Source organism: Daucus carota, chromosome 7 (assembly GCF_001625215.2).
Source record: "Daucus carota subsp. sativus chromosome 7, DH1 v3.0, whole genome shotgun sequence".
In the NCBI taxonomy this organism is placed as follows: domain Eukaryota; kingdom Viridiplantae; phylum Streptophyta; class Magnoliopsida; order Apiales; family Apiaceae; genus Daucus; species Daucus carota.
In genome coordinates this window covers 35,806,473-35,827,549 of record NC_030387.2, presented here as the reverse complement: position 1 = coordinate 35,827,549, position 21,077 = coordinate 35,806,473, and the positions used below count along the sequence as shown (strand labels likewise).

Here is a 21,077-nt window from a genome sequence, read left to right as displayed (position 1 = left end):
AATTATTATTTTTAAATTTTTTTCTTTTGTGAAAAAAAATATATCACTAATATTTTTATTCACAAAAAGAAAATTTTAAAAATAATAATTTTGGATGTGCGGTCGAAACTCTTAAATATACGTGCAAAAAAGTCAAAAGACTAATATATCCAAACAGAGGGAGTATAAGATTTTTATGGAATAGAATAATATCTTAAATACACCTAAATATTATGAGCTAAATGCAAATTTAAACTGAAACATTCCACACAACTCTTGAGACACTTTTAACTGCCCCCAAACAGAGTGGACTTGCTCAAACAGGGCTGTTTAACGAACCGAGCTGTTCGCGAACAAGCTCGAGCTCGGCTCGTTAAGAGCTCGTTCGGCTCGGCTCGTTAAGTTAACGAGCTCGAGCTCGAACACCAAAATTTGTTCGTTAAGAAAACGAGCTCGAGCCGAGCTTTTAGTATGCTCGGCTCGAGCTCGTTCGGCTCGTTAAAACTCGAAAAAATGTAATATTTTTGGGGTTTTTTTATAATTTATATATGTTATTAGACTCAGAATTCAACATAATATATATATATATATATATATATATATATATATATATATATATAGATTTTAGTGATGTAAACAAAATTTTAGGAAATAATAATTTTATTTGGTTTTTAACAGGCAAGTAGAAATTTGACTAGTACCGCTAACTAGTGTTTAATCCTAATTTAGTGTTTCAATATTTTAAAAAATATTCTTTACCGATCCAACCGTATGGATGTTAACAAATATACATTTTAGTGATATAAACAAAGTTTCAAAAAAAATTGAAATTATTAGGTTAGCTATTTTAAGAGTCAACTAGTCCTTATTTTTTTTCTGGCTCGGCTCGACTCGACTCGACTCGGCTCGGCTCGTATTTGTTCGCGAACAAGCTCGTGTTCGGCTCGTTAGTTAACGAGCCGAGCTTGAACACAATTATTGTTCGATTAAAAAGCTCGGCTCGGCTCGGCTCGTCAGAGAAAAAATTAAAGCTCGGCTCGGTTCGGTCAAAACTCGGTTCGTGAACAGCCCTACTCAAACTACTCATACAATGGTGGTGTTTGTTTACTAGAAGTAAATGATGCTTCTGCTTCTACTTTTCTTGACCTGTTTGTGTAAAGAAGTAGAAGCACTTTTAAGAAACTGAGAATGCTAACTTCTGTCTCACAGCTTCAGCTTCTTTTCAAACAATTTATTAACTTATTTTCTTCTCACTTCTACTCCACTTCTTTACTATAAGCAAGAAGTCACTTCTTCTAAGTTAACCCAAACGCCTCCAATGTTTTTTTATCAAACTATTGATACAATGTTAATAATGCATACAGGACCATAAAAAAATAATACAAAAACACAGTATACATGTTACACAAATTCTTTTAATGTAACATACATTTATTAATAATACAAAAACACAGTATACATGTTACACAAATTCTTTTAATGTAACATACATTTATTATCTCGACAATTCTTTTTACAGATACAGTGACAGGTCTCCTTGCATTTACCACCGACCACTATCCTGAGAGTCTGTGATTTGCCTGCAATTTTAGAAGAATATTTTTAGTATTTAGCCTTTGACACATCTTTTACAAGTAACGAATTGCGTGTTGATGCAACAAAAAAAACGGTGCAAGTCTATAGGTTATGAGTAACCATATACATTAAACTCAGTGATCACAAGAATATTAGATGATCATAAAGAGAATAAAAACAGACCAATGTGAACGGTGTTAGCATGACATTTCTTTCTTTTACCAAGTATATCCTCATTCCTCAAGAAGTGTAGTGTAGCTCAAGTTAATTTCTTTTTCCTTGTTACCAACAATATTTAATCTTTGATAAAATAAAGAGAAAAAGTAGACATTATAAGCAGAAAACATGATCCACAATTTGAAGGAAAGCATTGTAAAAGAAACGTGACATGGAGTGGTGTGAAATATAAGAAACCTCAAACTTTGATTCTTCGAAGAAAAGAAACATTTGAGAGATGGAATCTCAACACCCCTAGGATGAGAACTTTGCCAAAGAGACACACTGAACATCTTTGTTTCACCTATTCAATCAAAACATGACGTTGGCATGCAACATATACCTTCCTTTATCATTAGTGGCATCCTATCACAGTATCACCTCTTATCTCAAACGTTTTTCTTGACAATTTTTTTTTATAGAAATATAGATATTTATATGCATTGTTGTTACTAGTTAATCATGAATATTATTATTTTATTTGACTTGTCTTATTTTTAAAGATATATCAATTTTTTTTTGAAAATCTATGTAAATTTATTTTTTTCCTGAAAATAAGTGACTTATATAAAATATTAAAAATTTATTAAATATATAATATTGTAAATTATTATATAAATATGTCAAATGAATCCTTGTTTTTTGGGAAAGTTCGACCAAACATACTCATGCATACGTGTAGAGTGACGAACTAAATAGGGATACTAAAGACTCCCACATCAGTTGGATTTTAAAATTCAAGAATTTTATTCTTAAAATTACTTAGTTTTGTCCAGGAACCAGTTTATATTCTAACATTCCCCCTCACTTGAGTTATGGGTCAAAGAGTACACCATTTATGTTACTTGAGAGCCCATTTATGGGTCGAAGAGTGGATCACGGACGCTCATCTTTGGAGCATTAATTTGCCATTCGTGCCACTATAAATTGTGAGAATATTAGGGGTGGCAGGGATCGAACCTGAGTCCTCTGCCAGCCTGGCTCTGATACCATGTTAAGGAACCAGTTACTCTAAAACCTCGAGATGTTAGAGAATGACCCTTTCCAGGATCTTATATTCTAACAAGTTTCAGCTTTTTGCTTTCTCAAGTGGACACATAAAACAATGATAAGTTGGTGACTATTTGATCAGGGTCTCGTTTTCCACTTCACCTTATTTTACATGTATACTTGGTCAATGCAAAGATTTCATGCATCAATTTTAATATACGTGTATCATATATATCTAAATGAGTAGCCCAATCAAAAGAGAATAGTGCATATTTGCATGTGAGGAAATGGAAACTTCCACTCTCTTATTCAATTTAATTGGCATGTACACATAAATAATGCAATAGAAGCCTCTACTCGGCTCAACATGTTTTTGTTCCCTTCTCACATTCTAACTGCAATCTGCATGTTATTGCTATTGTTAAAGTTTTGCAACAAAGGACATTTCAAATAATAACAACAATAAAGATTCAATCATGAGAATCTCAAGTATCAACCATGAGAAAGACTCTGATTTCATAATTCTAACCTGATCCATTGCTTTATAAAATAAAAAATATGTACTTCAAATATGTTAAATAATCAATTCTCTCAGAATCTTGAGGTGCTGGAAGAAGGTCTAGCATAATCATATTATTTCTAACATTTTTTCCTATTTAAAAACCTATTTTTAGATCGAGAATGAATCACAGATGCTCATCTTATAAGACATAACTTTATCTTCGTGCTCATAATTAATGCTATATTCTAATACAGTAGATACCATTCTTTGCAAATGGATATCAAATCTAGGAAAAAGAAAAGAAAATCTGAGAGGAACCGCCCAACACATGAACGACTGAACGAGAAAGAAACCGGTGAGGACGGTTCAGGAGGGGGCCGAGGCTACAGCCCTGCAGGGGATGTACCCAGTTCACGTGGTGTTGTGTGAGAAGCACATGTAGATGTGATATATGCTACACATTGACCATGAAATATTTGACTAATTGTAAATAAATATTTTGCTTATTTTTGCCACCTTACATATTTTAAGACCGCGTTTGCACTTTAATTTCCGGCCCCTCCCTTCATGTCATTTTGCCTTTATTTTCCTTTCTATATATGTATAACAGGTTCACGTTAAACATGCCATTTCATTTTAAGTTTTGTTCATTTTATGTGTCCATTGTATAAGCACGTTTTCTATATATTTTTTGTCATTTGTTCGGGAAGAAAAGGACTTGTTTAGAGGAGAGGTATAATAAGAGGGTTAGTTAGCTGATTAAACTTACTCAATTCTCCAACCTATTTCTGTACTCTATCGAAATTCAATACATGTTTAACTCAGTTCCTGAAAAAATTATAATTTTTTTTGTAGATTTGTCTTATATTTTTGTATAGAAATACGCACATGACAAGTTATTGCTATAATATTAGGAGTAAAGTGCAAAGTGTTGTTAGAACTTTATCCGTTATTATATTTTAGTGGTTAGAATTTTAGATTTATATTTAGGTGGTACACTGTTTTTATATTGCAGAAAAATGACACTTTTTTGGAAAATTAAACCTTTTTTTAAAGTGACTCCTAGCCAATCTTTTATAAATTAAAACAACATATAACCATATTCTAAATTTGAATTCCGGGCATCAAAAATTGAATAAAGCCACTTCACTCCTCGTAATTTTAATGGCAAGAAACTATTAACCTAAATGGGCCTAAAGTTTCAGATGAGAATAAGTTGAGAAATGAAAGATATACCACACTTCAGTAGTTTAAGTTTAAAGGCCCAGCAGCAGTATTCGGCAAGAAATGGCTACAATGGCGTAAGAGTTTAACTTGGGCCTGGTCCAGATATACATGTGCTTGATTATGAAAAACGAAAAACGAATAGCTATGTAAAAAATATAAGCACGCCCAGTGGGACTCGAACCCACAATCGCCTGATTAGAAGTCAGACGCCTTATCCATTAGGCCATGGGCGCTGGTTGTTTTGCAAGAAAGTTAAATTATTGTAAGTCGGTAAAATATGGCGGTAAGTTATGATATTGGTAGATCATAACATTCGAATTGTTTCGACTACTGCAAATAATAAGTATTTTTTTTAAAGAAAGTTAAATGCGGGAGAAATGAGAATAATAAGAAAAGAGGGGTCCCCGATAAATATTTATCTCCAAATTTTGTTCTTATAACTGGAGTGATTTATGTACATAGACATTTCAATATTGTTAGTGTCACTACATTCACAACTAAGATCTGTGAAATAAAAATTGAGAATAACTTTTAAAGATTCAGATACTACTCCATCCGTCCCACGATACATGTCTCTTTTGGAAGAAATTTTTGTCCGATAATACTTGTCCACTTTTGATTTCCAATACAAAAAAATTGACATTATTTCAAAAGTACCCTTCTTGAAAGTTGTATAACAATTAATAAAGATTGAATAATAGTCTACATTCATGCATTTATTATTAGGGGTAGAAGTGAGAAATTTTTATCTCATTAATGTGTCCTTAATATGCATAATTTTTTCAAAAAAAAGCATGTATTGTGGGACGGGAGTAAATTACATTCATATTAACTGTCTACCAAACTCCAAACACTTTCTTTTAAGTTGTAAGTATCACTACAAGAAAAATGGTCAAAAGCTACCAATCAAAAGCCACCAACTATAAATGCAACTGAATGTGGTTGCTTTTAGAGTCAATTCAAATTTAAAGAGATTAAAGCATAAAAGAAACCAGGATCGGTTGCTTTTACAGTCGGTTGCTTTTGTTTAGTTGCTTTTATATACGGTCGCTTTTAAGTGGTTGCTTTTAATTATAAAAGCAACCGGTGGTTTCTTGTGGTTGCTTTTAAGTTGTGTATGCGTCGGCGGGAAAATTCCCGCGCAGGGCTCCCAAAAATTCTGTAAATAATAGCAACCGCCATCGGTTGCTTTTATAAAGGCCGCCGAAACCGGTTGCTTTTATAAAGGCCGCCGAAACCGGTTGCTTTTATAAAAGCAACCGAAACCGGTTGCTTTTATAAAAGCAACCAAAACTGGTCAGTTGCTTTTATTTGGAGATTTTAAACCCTAAACCTTATCTCTTCTCATCCCGTAGCATCCCTTCTTATCCACTATTTCTCCTTCCTCTTCCCCCGCATATTTAATCTCTTCTCCACCCTAAACCTTTTAACCATGTAAAGTTGTTGATGTTGCTCTGTTGCTTCGGAAGTTAAGATTACTTTAAAAGTCAATGTCAAGGTTAATATAGTATTTAGCTGATATATTGCTCTGGAAGTTAAATTTTAGCTCTGGATTTAACAATTCCCGAAAAAAAGGGTTTACATACATGCACATCAGGTAATCTGATTTATGTGTTAGGAGAAGACTCGGAAAATAGTTTCTTGACTACTTCTATTTGTGTAGGAAAATATTCAGGAAGTTCCATATGTTCCAGAAGTTCCGGTGCAGACTGATTTTTTGTTAAATGGGGAGCCCGGCAGGGAGGATGAGGATAGGACATTGATTCATTATCCTCTGTATCCATAATCAGTAGTTTAACTATATAGTAAGTATTAGTTAGAGTTTGTCGGATGGTTATGTAATCTTTTGGTATACATACTGTTTGATTGAAATCAAACAGGAGATGATGGATAGGCCTGTGGACATGCTGTGTAAAATCTTATATTTATATATATGCAGCTTTGGCATATTTATTATATTAATTTTATTAATACCATTCCTCTTAATGTGATGTTGTTGGGTATATACATGTACAAGTTAATGGCTTTTGATTGGGGTAGTCAAAAAATAAGCAGGATTTTTTTTTATGAAATTACCATATAAAAGCAACCGGAAGTAACTATGGTAGCTTATTAAATGCCACCAATTTTGGCAGAATTTCTTTGCTTTCGGCGGGAAATTCAAAATTTCGCCAAAAAATTGAGATAGTGTGAACAAATCCAAAATTTAACAAAAGCTACTAACAAGATGGTTGCTTTTATATAAAAGCAACCGGAAATGAGAAAAGCAACCCCTTTATAAGCTACCAACAGTTGTCGGTTGCTTTTAGTCAAAAGCAACTCAGTTCGGTTGCTTTTATCTAAAAGCAACCATATTTTGACGGTTGCTTTTAACCATTTTTCTTGTAGTGTATGCTTTAAATGTCTGTGCAGTGAAATAAAGAGATTCTGGATATATAGTTTCCAAAAAAAATGAAAAACCAGTTGGTACCAGACAGCTTGCAGGTTGCAGATGAAATTCCAGCGTTGCTATATGTTTGTGCATTTTTGGGAAGAAGAACAAGATCCTAAGTATGAGGTAAAAGGAATATAACAGCTGAAAAAAAGTGTTCATGAAGAACGAGGACCACTTTTTAAGTCCTGTAAATATCAGCTGCATGGAATCCTGCTGCTCCTAGAAAATTCTACACAAACTTAACTTCATTTATGCAATTATGTATATTCCTTTTCTCTCCTTAATATGTCGATGAGATCTTTAAAAATATTACTGTTTGATTATGTCTGAGTCGAAATAGATTTATTGATTTGAGCATGTGTGTAGAGTGTGTGAGTCTTCTTGGCTGGGTTCCATTATGGTGGATGATGGATTTGAATTCTAGGTAAAGAAAACACACAGCTGGTGCTCCCACTAATGGCTGGAGTAAATGGAATAAACACCCACACCAATAATAATTGTCTGAATTCTGGATGTTCTTTTTTGAAACAAACCCTATAAGAAAACATGATTTTTTGGTGTGTGTAATCTTGATAGCATTGTTTATCATTGTTGTATGAATTATTGGTGGCACTCTGGATCTTTTTCTAACTAAGTGTTTATTAGTTTTAATGTTGATCTAGGCCAGATTGCATGCCAGCATTCATAGTGATTCATGTGATTAACACATAGTATATCAACTATGTTTGTTTGCATCAACCAGACACACACAGAGATGTGACTAAAAACACATTATTTGATTAGATATATCTTATAATTCTAGTACCTCATGATATGATGTTTATGTTTTTGTTTCACAACGAACCTAATCAGATGATTGTCCTTTCGCTTTCGTTCTAAGTTACTATTCATTACATACTTGCAGATCATTTAGTTACCACATAATCAAAATTAACCAGTGCAGTAGCTGGCTGCAGGGGTCAGCATAGAGTATGTTCGTGGTGCTGACAGGTGATTGTTGTAATTTACGGAAAATAATCTAAGATTGTTAAATTGGAAATTCTGAATTCTTTGTTCAAAAATTGATAAAAAGGTAAAACCTGTCGAATCTACATATATTTGCATAAAAATTGTGATACTCCTTGTGAAAATAAAATATGCTGCAACATTCGTTAGAGTTGGACTTATATGGTGTAATTACTAGGCAGCAGCAAGGCTATCTAAACTTCTTCCCCATCTGCCTTGAGAATTGTGCCTGTGGGATCAGGGGTTAGTATTAAAAAAATGTAGGTTAAAAGGGTTGTCCCAGTTTCTGAATTGGGTGGTTGCTCTTCTGACGCATGTCATGTGAATGTGGGGTTTACTTGGTGTTTTAAAGCTCTAAAGCAGGTCAATTTTGAAGCCAAAGCTTGGACACTTTTTACTCATAACATAGATGAGCATAACACTGGTTCATGCACCGTTACGCTATCCCTATCTGTTTCATCTCAGCCCTTGATTCAATCTCTGTAGGTCCTCTCCTGGTTCACCACCTTTGATTTGTTCTTGTGCACTTAGCTGACTTTTAACCCTTTCTATTGTAGATCTTGAATTGCTCCAAGGGTGATTGATCCACTATTATTGAACTAGGTGGACCATTCGGCCGCTCAATGACTTTGAATGAAATTAAGGATAAAAAGATCATATGCTTAGTAAATTTATCTCTAGTTATCCAAGTTGGTTGAGGCATTAAACGTTTTTCCCACTGATTTTTTACTTAAAAACTTAAATTTGAAAAAAAAATCTTTCTTTTTTGAAGTTCACCAAAGATTGCCTCGAGTTAACCAATACTGTTATTTGTGATCGTCACTATGAAAGTGTTTGATTCATGGTTAATGAGCTTTGTTAACGGCAATCAGAATCTCAAACTCATATGTTGGTGTTTGGATTAGCAATTTTGTGATATGAATGAGAATTTCAATTCCACTCTAAGGCTGTGTTCACTTCACGGAATGGAATGAGGAGAGAATAGAATGAAAAATTATATAGAAGTTTTAAGGAGAAAGAAGAAAGTATGAGATAATGGTGACAAAATATGAATGTAGTTAATTTTTTGGTAAGAAAGTTGTGAAGAAACATGATGTTGAAATGGAATGAACATTCCTTCCAAAACATGTGGGTTAGAATTATAGTTAAAATAGTAAGGTTGGGATGATTGAAGGAATGAAAACTATATACATTTTCTTTGATCAACACCATTTTATAGTACAAAATTCATTTCATTCTCCCTCCATTCCATTCACTCCAAGTGAACACAGCCTAAAAGTAAATCATTTATTAACATTCCCTTGGAATACCCATTCTCATTCTCACTCACGATCCAAACATCCCCTACAATCAATCTTGTGATAACTAACCCATTAAATGTTTCCCGTGTAATTGGCGGTGGATAGATTCAACTATTCAAGAGCTTCAATTTCAAAAGAAAGCCCAAAGAGGAAGAAAAAGATAGATATGTAATTAATATAATAATATACAAGCACTTGAATAGAAATTATAATAGTTTTATATTCAACACAATCTGTTATATATAGTCGTATACCCTTCCACTGACATAGTCCCATGCCTTGCTATTCATATCACAGTGCTAATAAGTCCACTGCCCAAGCAAACATATTTTGATCAAAACTGTTGGTTTCTTAAGTAATTTTGTTTCTTTCTTCGATTACTTCTTGATTTAGCTTACATGGATTTTGGGAAAGCATCAGCACAAGATCAAGTGGAGATAATGACAATGATAATGCAGCATGATAAGCTTCCAGGCCAATACCCTCAGAGTAATTTCCAGGAAATATATGATTATGCTGAAATGGAATTCTCTGGAGGAAGTTCCAGCAGCAATGAATCCGCGCCTACGACGCTATTTCATAACTCATTCATAAACTCCCCTGTCCAAGAAACAATTATGTCCCAAATTCTACCACAAAACTGTCCTATGCCAACACAGGCTTTTAATTCGAGTGAAGCAGTTATGGCGAAAACAAACTCCATGGAGTCCATGAGGGAAATGATGTTCCGGATGGCGGCCATGCAGCCCATTCAGATAGATCCTGAGTCAGTGAAGCCACCACAAAGAAGGAATGTGAAAATATCCAAGGATCCACAGAGCATTGCTGCAAGGCAGAGGAGGGAACGAATCAGCGAAAAGATAAGGATTCTGCAGAGACTTGTTCCAGGAGGTACTAAAATGGATACAGCATCCATGCTGGATGAAGCAGTTCATTACATGAAGTTCCTCAAGAAGCAGGTGCAATCATTGGAACGCGCGGCAACAACTAGCTATAGGCCAATGGGCAATGCTGGATATCCTGGGACCGTGGCTGCAGCTGCGATGAATATGAATTATTCAGCTCTGGCCAGACCTTGCCAGCCTGCAGCTCATATGGTGGGCTCTATGCAGATGCTTAGTTGAGAAGCTTACTTATAACATATGCTCCATGTACTAATAATATATCAATATCTTACCTGTAAAGATGACAGCCAAATCTTGTTATTTCCGGCAATTTTATGAGTGCTTAGACAACAGTTTGAGTTGCAAAAAAATTTACCCTTTTTATTTTTGATGGATTTCTTTAACCTGTGTTAAATTTGTGGATTTGAAGTTTATCTTTATGAGAAATGCAAGTAGTACTTGGCATTTGATGTGGTCAGACTCTTTAGATTGCATGTAATGTTGCAGTTGAATTATTACTGTGTAACATATCATGTTAAAAACTTTCAGTGCGACACACTTTAATGTAAAAATACAATTTTAAATGAACATGTGTAGACCGATTCTGGACTAGCAAGTTGAATGTCAGCCATTTCATGTGACTTTCTAGATCTGCTCATGAATTAATTCCTCTGTTTTCAAATATTTGACGTTTGACTTTTGTGCACACACTTTTAAGTGCTAGAATTAATATTTTTAAAATTTTCTTTTTGTGAATTAAAGTATAAAATTAATATTTTTATTCAAAAAAAAAGTTAAAAATAATAATTCTAAATATGCAGTCAAAACTCTTAAAATTGTGTACCAAAAAATCAAACGTCAAATATTTGAAAACAGAGGAAGTATCAACAATGTTCTGTGTTTGTTAAGCAAAGATACATGTCCCCCGTGTGTATTATATGCGGTGTCCCAGATTATGGTACCTTAATGCCTAGTTTACTTCCTCCCGTGTGTGTTCCTGTAGTTCCTCTCGACAGGGTTAGAAATAACAACAGCAAGCTATCCTCTATCCCAATAAGCATCTGATCTCTGATCAAGAACTATCGATTAATTGTTAAAGATGTGTTACCGGCGTTTTTCCCCCACCAGCAACTGGTAGGCAAAACCCTAAAATAGTCAATTTTCCGCTGGTCGATACTGTAGTACAAATCAAAAATTTGGACTTAACGCCTTTCTGAAGAAAAAATTATGTTGATGGTATATCGCATTAATCACTTGTCGAACTCATCTGAATATGATTAACTGTCTGGAAACTAAGAAAAAATAAAGTTGATTGTATATTATATTAATCACTTTTTAAGATCGGACTCCTTTAAATACGATTAACTGATCGATCTGAGAGTATGCAGAGTGAAATTAACTAGGTAGTGTCTGACAATGACGCTTTGAAGGTGAAAAATAGGTCTATTTTTTTACTTATAAGTTAAGCCAAACATCATACATTTTTAATCATGGATTAATTTCCAAACTAACATTTTAAATTTTAGCTAGTTAAATATCAAATAAGAGGTATATTACAATCCTTGCACTCCTGCTCCACTCTACTCAAACAAAGTTCAGTGCATCTCTCTACTTTCTGCGAAATAGCTGATGGTCGTGTGTCAATAACATATTCCATTGTTCAATATTTTTTTTAATTGATCATATATCTTATATGGCTAACTGTTATGTTAAGTCCATAGCTTGTTATTGCTAAGTCCGTCCATAACTTTTTTATAATTCAAGTATGTTTTTTTTTTTTTTGACAGCATAATTCAAGTATGTTAGGAAAAGGCTTCAAGTCTACATTTTTTCGCAAAATATTATAATGCTAAGAGGAGATCGTAATTAAACTATATATACATCAATATATAATGTTATCATACAGTCGTGTGGATTCAATTGAAATGCATGCTTCATGCATTGAGCCTTGAGGATAAAGTATAGAATGATGCATTTATATTTAAGAAGAATGGAGAAAGAGGACTGATGTTATTGTTAATTGGTATTATGGAGAAGCTCTATGATTAAGACAAGTACCTTGCTACGTGGGGGTACGTGCGATTTTGATAGCAAAATTGGTTGGAAGTTAGGAGAATTGGATGCTTGAAGATCAGATTCAGAATGTATCTCCAACAACAATCTGTTCCCTTATGCAAGGTGGGATGTATTAGAATTTTGGACATTAACAATGTCTAAAATTACTTTATTTCAAAATTGAGAGAAAAAGACAAGACGATGAAATAAAAATATATACAATTAATAGCGTTAGTTGTACACTAAATAAAGAACTTGGAAAATCAAACGCAATAACACATAACTTGTCTTTGGCCAGTGCATCGCCTATGGCTTACTAGGCTGGTTTCAAAGTGATTAACTTGAAAAAATACCAAATATCATGACTCTTCTGATGTATAATGTGGAATATACAATGATATAACACGGTTTAGAAGGGTTGTTAGAATTAATGATGGTTGACGATGATAGGTGGCAGAGTAGAATTTTATGATTTTAGATTTTGGCGGAAATTATCGGGAGATTAGGACAGAAGTATTCTCTTATAAGAATTGCAAATTTCCGAACTATGTGTTTATGTATTTTATTTATAAGGATCAAGGTATTGGAAATATGTCAGTTGATCGGTATAGATTTTTGTTTACGTATTTTATATATAAGGATTAAGGTAGTGAGCTCGAGTACATAGATGCGTTTCCCGTACTTCATAATTATCATCAACCTACACTTATATAACAAATGATAAATTATTTTTGACTTAAATAAATGAGACCGAGAGAATTCGAACTTGAATTTTAATATTATATTGAGTTATCGCTTATTTAAAGTTTGAAGATTTTAGAAAGATGGACTAGCAAATAGGGCTCTAAACAAGTTGAGTGGTTCGCGAACAAACTCAACTCGATTTGTTATGGAGTTCGAATAATAAATTTTCATTAAAAAATTCAAGTAGAGTATTATTAGTGTTCGACTCGTTAAACTCGAGCTTGGCTCGTTAAAATAGAATATATATATGTGTGTGTGTGAACTTTTAACTTTTAATGTGTAAAAAATAAAGATCATGTCATTTTTGATATCTTTGTAACATCATTAATATAAGTAGATCCCTACATATGTACCGTTCGATTGTCTAAGAATATTTTTTTAAAAATAAAAAAAAAATTGAGACCAGATTTCTTTGAAGTAGTAGTAGTTTCATTAGTTAATTATTAAATTTTATATCAAATATATTTATTATTTTTTGATATTGTTTTAACATAATCAAATAAATAAATTTTTACATCCGTACGGTTGGATCTTTAAGAAATAATTAAAAAAATTAGAATATCAATTCTGGACCAGACTTGTTTGAAGTAATAGTAATGTCGTCTGTTGACTTTTAAAATTACACTACAAATATATTTGTTATTTTTGTTGATATTTTTGTAATATCGTTAAAATAAGTATATACGAACATCTATATGGTTAAATATCGTTAAAAATTTCTAATTTTCAAGAATTAGGCTCCTCGACCGAACTTGTATTGTTCGTGAACAACTCAAAAGCGGCTCGGTTTTTAATGAACTCGAGTTCAAACAACGAAAGATATCTAATTGGTTAGATATATTATATTAAAAAATATTACATATTTTTATGAGGAAATGTCTTAAGATTTATTAATTTTAAATATCAATAAATAAATAAAATTATTAATATATTTTAAAAATATGAAATAATATGGTTAAGCAATTAATAACAAAAAATTGATAAAATGACTTCAATTATATTGGTAAACAATCAAATTTGTCGATGAGTTATTATCAAGATAAATTATGAAAGTATAATTTACTAGAACAACGCGTTAATAAGGACTTATATTAGAAATAAATAAATATTTGAGGTATATATCGAGGGTTGAGTGCTTTCTCGAAAAAAAAAAAAAAAGATTGAGTGCCTTTTATAACCAAGTTTCACAAAATAGTGTTGTCATGAATATGTGCAGGAACAGTGCCTCAAATGACCACTCAAACACGCATTTGCCATATGCGTGTGTAGTGAACAAATTCTCCATATACGTATATGCTGCTGACTCAGCACATTCACGCTTGTGGAGAATGCGTATGCCACCATTATGCACAGTGCATGCGCATTGTATATATACACGTTCTTTATTATTTTTTTTAAAAAAGTACATACAGTACGTATATGTGAGATGCGTATTTGAGTGGGTAAAATGCGTATCTTTTTTCGCAGATGTCATTTTGGGCATTTTGATCCCTGAAAAAGTGTTATTTTTGGCATTTTCTCTATATCAGGTGTATAATAAATTAATAATAAATATTTTAATTTAAAATATAAATAATATTATATTTTAAATATATCGTGTACAATATTTTGTACACGTTTGTTTTGTTGAGATTCGACTCCATTCCTAACTTTTATGTTATATTTCATAAAGAATGATAATCTATCTAATAGAATAAATAAATTATTGATACAAGATCAAAATTATATTATATAATATGATATAATATAATATAATACTAGCGTAGAAGCCCGTGCAAGGCACGGGCGCTGTGTTAAAAGTTTTTTTTATTTAACATGTAGAGTTATTGTTGTATTGACACGATGAAGCTATATTTTTTAGCTTATGCGCTGAATGGACGGAACGATTGACACGAACATGAGATGATCAAAAAATCACGACCTAATACATAGATTTTAACTTGTAAATAATGTTTATCCTGAAGTTGGACCATCATAAAACTATATATCGTTATATATATAAGCAAATAACCCAGAGTCACCATATACAAGAAGAGACACTTTTCAAGCGGGCAATATTATTTGATTATGAAAAAAAAATGTATGGTTGAGCCACTTCTTCAAAAACTAACAATGAGATCATTCACCAAAGAAGTGAAAATCTCAGGTTCAAACTCTAATGTTACTTCTTATCTATCTTCATCTAATTTATCACATTTCTCATTTTTCCATTTCTCTTATGTGCACTTCCCATCCCAGTAGCACCTCTTGTGGTTCTCCATTGATCTAATCTTTCGCCATGTCCAACAGCTCACAATCAGGCAAGGTATCACCACAATTTGGTTTGATAAAGAGGTCGACGAAAAGAATTTCGTCTGAGTTGAGTTCAGACTCATTGATGGTGTCCTTTGCCTTCGTTTGTCGAAGCAATTCCCTTGACATTTTACTTGAAATTGTTACACTCCTCCTCATTGGCAAGAACCTTACTTTTTGTGGATGGATAACAAAGAAGATTATACTTTCGAATTTTAAATAGCAATATTTTATTCAGTATGTGCTTATTAAAAAGTTTGGTAATATCTTGTCGTCTTTGTCTTATAGCATGCCCATTTGTTTTATAGTATACCTATGTCCAAAGGACTTGTTAACCATCAGAATACATATGCATGTAAAGACGGAACTTTATTTCCAGATTAGAATTTGATATAAAAATGACATGAACAACATAATTCTAAATGAGTCCACTCATTTTGTGGTTATCTAGATTGAGTTTAAACACAAACTCCTTCCTTTCCCTTCCGGTATATGTTCGAGTATAGCATTAGAAGATAGAGTCGTCCTTTTGAGATTTTTTTTTGGACTGGCGCATTATAAACATTCAATATACGAGTTGAACACAAGCAATTTGAAGTAGCCACCCTTGTCTTGCACATCGAGATCCAAAACCCCGAGACAGAATATAATTTAAAAATAAATTTGAATAAGTAGAAGTAAAGCTCATATATATGGTGAAGAATACTCCTATCCCTCTAATTTCTTTACACTTTTTTCGCAGTGCTCGACACGTATTTTTTGACGAACAATAAGATTTTATTGAACATAAAACATAAGAACACAGTCGGGACAAACCCCCAAACTGACAACTACAACCTGATTGTGAAACAAAAATCGAGCTAAACAAATAGCCGCTTTGTTTTCAGATTGCTTAACAGATAGAATATAGATATTCTTGATAATAAAAATGATTACAAAAGTTTCTCGAGCAATCCAGTCGACACCAACATCACTGAAAATAGTGGAATCACAATTGACCTGCGCACATAAAAAACCGGTGATAGAACATTGTTCATATCCATCAGCACCAACTGGGTACAGATACCCCATATATTGAACAATCCTTTGTTATGCGAGGTGAGCTCTCGCGATAAGTCACATCTAAATTAAAGTTCCATCTAGCAGTTAAAGAAAGTCGCATCTAAACTAAAGTTGCATCGGGCCAAAATTTTACATTTTTCTCCGATAATATCCCTTATGTTGTCTTTGTCGTATATAGTGTTAATCCCTTCTTTGTTTGCAGAGTATAAGTAGTATTTCAAGGTCGACTCTGTATTTTTTGTGTAATACTCAATACACGGGTTAGGGGTCACCTCAACCTGGCTTGTTTTCCAGAAAAAGTGTGCATTAGTATTAGTGTATGTTCTAAATTCGGTGATAAATTTCTGTCTTCTAAATGCAAATCAAATTGGGAGTTACCCACACTTAAAATGAAGGGAATTAGGCCCCTGTTATTTTTCGAGATTTGAAATTTAGTACTCCCTCTGTCCCATTTTAACTGATGTTTGACTTTTTAACACGTATATTGAGGTGTAAAAAAACAATATCTACACTCAATAAAAAATTTCAATTCTTATCTCAAATAAAAGTTTAGATTCTAAACTTTTATTTGATATAAATTTTACAAAAAATAATTATGTTTAGATGTGATTTTTTTAACACCTTAAAATACGTGTAAAAAAGTCAAAAGCAGTTAAAATGGGACGGAGGGAGTAATTACTTTTTAATTTGATATTTTTCCTAATATGTCATCTGAATTAATTTTAAAATAAAATAAAACATCCAAAATTGCTCACCTTAATAACTCGGTGGACAATAGAAATTTCACGCCCTGCAAGGACAAATATGGTACCAAAAATAGAGATTATTATCAATATCCTAGAAATCAATATATAACCTAAAAAAAGTCTTGCTATTAAAGTCATAAACTGTGAGAAGAGTTGAACAGACAACACTGGAATGTTTCTAGGAGTCAACTATGCACTCGAGAAAGTAAATAAGAACTATATGATAGCACCTACATCAATATTGAACACAAAACTTTCCTCAAGCGCGAATTGGATCCTTGCTCATATGCAAGAATAAAATGTCACCCTGCAACAAAAGCATAGATTTGTGTATAAAAAACATACAATAAGAAGTAAGATAAGTTTTGTATCTGTATAATTAATTGTAATAATGACCCCGTTTTGCTTATCTTTTTTTTTTCCAGAAATAAATTAGTTACTTCTAACAAAAGTATGTAAATGAGTACTTTTTTCTGAAAATAAGTGACTCATTTATGTAAATAAGTGACTTATTTATGTAAATAAGAAATGTTAAACACCTATTATATACTTAATACTAAAAAATTATTATGTGAATGTAAATGTGAATTTTAAAAAGCTATCATATAAATGTGAACCCCCATCCCCCCTCCCCCACAGGCAAATTGTATTAGTTGACGTTTTCCCACAATATTGTCTGGCCAGATTTGCGACAGCATATGCAAAAGTATCCGCACTGCATTATTTTCAGTTGAAATGTATGATATTCTCACCGCATTCACAAAATTTATTAAAACAACAAACAATAACACGCTAAATACTTGCTAGCAGAATGCCATATTGAACAAACACTTTTGCCCTATCAATACTGAGTAATTTACAAATTATTTGCACCTGGTAAAAACGACCTCTTGCCAGCCAGATTAGAAAATTCACTAAAAATTACATATGCTCCTAGAAATATCAGTTACGTCAAAATTAAAAAGCAAATATTTGATTAAGGCACATACTCTCTTAAAGCCAGGCTCCATGCTTCCTGAAAGCACCACAACAGGTGACTCGCCACCAGTTACACACATCAATCCTTTCCATATAATTAGTGCCAATGTAACAATCATGCCTATAGATAAACAAATGCAAGATTAATTACTCCCCCACCACAAATAGTAAAACAAAATTACTACGATAAATTTATTTAAAATATAAATAAATTAATGTACACCTTTTGTTCAAGAAAAATTAACAAAAGGCTAAAACCTCTGAACTGTAAACTATGCCCTATAAAAAAAATGGACATTCTCTAATTGCAAAATCAAGAAGCTGAAAAATAAAATAGATCTCTTATTCGTAAAAAGGATTACTTGTCAACGTCCAAAACTTTATCTTTTCCAAGCTTGACAAAGAGATCAAAGATCCCGTACAAAAAACATAAATATGTGGAGAGAGAGAGAGATGACCGAGAGAGATGGTCTGAGTGGCAAACTTTATGAATTGAATAGACTTGACTGAATCTACTTGCTCTCCGATCCACCCCATTTCTGCAATGACAAATGTCACAACACAAGGAAGTAAAGTAAATACGTTACCTTCAGTAATTTCCAAGAAAAAAAATGTAGCCTTTTTGTAATTTATCGGTCACCATATTTCATTTCAATCCCTGAGAAATCTACCAAGATTTTTCAAATCTTTTCATTCTTGTAATAAAATAGCATATATTTTCATTCTTGCAATGCCTCATATAAGAATAAAAAATAATCATGCAGATTCATTAATGTATGGACCATCCTTTTAGAAATATAAGATATACAGACCAACTGTTATACTTTCAATGCAACATCTTCCCCAGCCTTCAAAATTAGTTTCATTCCTGATCCTAAGCTTTCTGCCAGTTTATAGATCTTCTCCCATTGTTTATGAGTCTTGCCATCAGATAAAAATCCATGTAAACTCGAGGAATCATCAGTGTCGCCTACATCTGCTGAGCTAAAACCTATCTCCTTCTTTACACCTCTATCTCGCATCACTTTACGTATCATTGCAACTTTCTTCCAATCCCCTTTATTCTACAGCATATACAAATCATATAAATATATATCGATTAACTTGATTTTTTTTTCTCTATAGTTAATATAAATAAAAAACAATAAGTTTTGACATGTGCTTTAAATTATAAGTTTGTGGTGCGCACATGTAAGAACCGTAATATTTTAAATATATACCATATATAATATAACTCACAAAAATAAAATTTAGTGCATTTAACAACAAAAAGCAGGAACACACCTTCATCATCTTCCCAAAAGAAGCATCCAGAAAGTCGGGCAGTGTTAAAAGACGCAGAGTATGTCCCTATTAAATGTTTACAATTAGGTAAGTGAATATCGATCAAGGAACAATCAGCTTTGATGATATATGTACTGACTGTTGGAGTTGTATCAAAAACAATCCGCGTGAACTTGCTATATTCTTGTGAATCGACAAATTGCATAACCTACAAATCAGCTCCAAGATCATTTCGAATAAAATAAATATGACATGAGCAAATTTTTCAGGTTTGGGGCTAGGCATCATAAATCTATAATGACTAACAGATAAGTTAATTGAGGCCAATCAAGTTCATGACTTTAAGATTGCAAGAGCCTCATCAAGACCTGGCCGAGGTGTATCCAAAAGCTCTCCTAGTTTCAGGTCCCCCAGCTACGTGCACAGTAAATTCGAAAAAGAAAAGTAGTCATATATAATGGACAAATTAAAAATCCATAATTCATGCAGCATAGACAGTGATTTAGCACTCACTGGAGAGGGAGGGGAGGGCATTAAAAGTGAAGCTAGAGATCACAAATACAAAAAGATGAGGTCAATTTACTAAGAACCAGTGAAAGGTCAATCTGCACAAGATGATTAAAAACTTCACTTTAGACTCTACAAATGACCTGTTATCACTTAGGAGCATTTGTCTTACCTTAAAATAAGTTACATGCGATCATAGAAATAGCCATGCATTTCTGTAGAGTGCTTTCTAGAAGCTTGACCAACGTTATTCACTAAATTAAAAAGGGAATGGGTTGATGAAGCTTATAACAGCCAGATGCTCTTTGCACACATAAATGGAAGGACCCATAATATGATAATGGCTCAAAACATCATAATCAAATGTTCCCTTCTCTATTAAGCTTTTCTTTAAAATAAAAAAATTTGTTCCTAAATAATAATCAATTTCATATTTCAATATAATGTTTTGTAAAACTCTTCACCAGATCACCCTTCACCGTAGAACACCAATTCCAAATGTCAATCAATGATTTACTATATACAAATTCGTGATTAAGTAAAATCTACTAAACAATCTCTTGTGGTTACATGACTAAACATATATCGAAGATTCAAAAGAGTATTATCACGAACAAATAAAATTAGTCACAGACCAGATGATGAGAAAAGTTCAATGAATCTGAGTGGCAGCTTTTATTCATCTCCTTCCACTCCCCTTCTTCCTCTCCACTATCAATTCTGGCGCCCTCTCCACAATCAGGTGACTACAAAACAAGGATAATACTCCATTATACTTAATTTACCTGATTGGGCAACCAAAAATGTTGGCCATCACTATCTGAAAATGATGCAACGAATAATAAAGGAAATAAAATTACCTTTGTCACAACCAAAAACCTACAATCCAATCGCCTTCACCAACACAAGATGAAAACCAAATTATAATCAAATTGATGTTTATAACTGTGCTCCTTTGTTTGCTTGGTATGCTCCAGGCACAGCATGGCCTACCTCCGGTGTGACCCATCCGCCTATTCTCTAAAACCCAAATCAGGAGAAAACCCCATCGGAGGAGAGGCAATCAAATCGCAGACGATGAAAGAAAAGCTGAGCTAATATACACAGGGAGTAACTGCCGCAGAGAAAGAAGCAAATGAAGAGGCAATGGTATTACAGAAATTTTGTGAAAATCAATGGTATATTCGTCATTTCACGGGTATTATTTTTGCTCTTTTTGCCCTTGGTCCTAGATAGATTTATTTATTTGGAAAAATATTATAATCAGATGTTTGACCGGTTATGCTTAAATAAAAA

General features: G+C 33.0%; 2 protein-coding genes, 1 long non-coding RNA gene and 1 other non-coding gene across 23 annotated transcripts; 2 read left to right on the top strand and 2 right to left on the bottom strand.

The window, feature by feature from the left end:
- Positions 1 to 4,649: 4,649 nt before the first annotated feature.
- On the bottom strand, positions 4,650 to 4,722 carry TRNAR-UCU (transfer RNA arginine (anticodon UCU)). Its single transcript has one exon. It is a non-coding gene; the product is annotated as a tRNA-Arg (tRNA).
- A 993-nt stretch (positions 4,723 to 5,715) lies between these two features.
- LOC108195456 (uncharacterized) lies at positions 5,716 to 6,445 on the top strand. The gene is made up of 2 exons (XR_001801514.2): positions 5,716 to 6,086; positions 6,153 to 6,445. It is a non-coding gene; the product is annotated as an uncharacterized LOC108195456 (long non-coding RNA).
- A 2,894-nt stretch (positions 6,446 to 9,339) lies between these two features.
- Positions 9,340 to 10,578, top strand: LOC108195325 (transcription factor HEC2). The gene has a single exon (XM_017362286.2). It carries the CDS (start codon positions 9,628 to 9,630, stop codon positions 10,351 to 10,353), a length of 726 nt encoding a protein of 241 aa, XP_017217775.1. The 5' UTR covers positions 9,340 to 9,627; the 3' UTR covers positions 10,354 to 10,578.
- A 5,273-nt stretch (positions 10,579 to 15,851) lies between these two features.
- Positions 15,852 to 20,941, bottom strand: LOC108196231 (ATPase GET3B-like). 20 transcript variants are annotated; one of them, XM_064081540.1, is made up of 10 exons: positions 20,642 to 20,939; positions 19,581 to 20,527; positions 19,414 to 19,482; positions 19,275 to 19,340; positions 18,815 to 19,054; positions 18,449 to 18,529; positions 18,002 to 18,111; positions 17,247 to 17,319; positions 17,022 to 17,056; positions 15,852 to 16,203 (listed from the first exon to the last, which is right to left on the bottom strand). In XM_064081540.1, exons 3-6 carry the CDS (start codon positions 19,477 to 19,479, stop codon positions 18,503 to 18,505), a joined length of 399 nt encoding a protein of 132 aa, XP_063937610.1. In that variant the 5' UTR covers positions 19,480 to 19,482; positions 19,581 to 20,527; positions 20,642 to 20,939; the 3' UTR covers positions 15,852 to 16,203; positions 17,022 to 17,056; positions 17,247 to 17,319; positions 18,002 to 18,111; positions 18,449 to 18,502. The 20 variants fall into 20 exon arrangements, 18 of the variants coding, with proteins under 18 accessions (XP_063937610.1, XP_063937611.1, XP_063937609.1 ...); XM_064081541.1 differs by having other exon boundaries at positions 19,643 to 20,527; XM_064081539.1 differs by having other exon boundaries at positions 18,803 to 19,054; positions 20,417 to 20,527; positions 20,642 to 20,936.
- Between the last annotated feature and the right edge of the window lie 136 nt (positions 20,942 to 21,077).

Excerpts from the sequence above, each read along its gene's own strand:
- LOC108195325 (XM_017362286.2), top strand. The coding sequence starts at position 9,628 with ATGGATTTTGGGAAAGCATCAGCACAAGATCAAGTGGAGATAATGACA.
- LOC108196231 (XM_064081526.1), bottom strand. The coding sequence starts at position 20,464 with ATGAATAAAAGCTGCCACTCAGATTCATTGAACTTTTCTCATCATCTG. Across the intron at positions 19,483-20,416 it reads TGAACTTTTCTCATCATCTG|GTTATGCAATTTGTCGATTC; the intron begins GTCTGTGACTAA and ends GCTGATTTGTAG. Across the intron at positions 18,530-19,274 it reads CTTTTGGGAAGATGATGAAG|AAATGGGGTGGATCGGAGAG; the intron begins GTGTGTTCCTGC and ends TTGTCATTGCAG.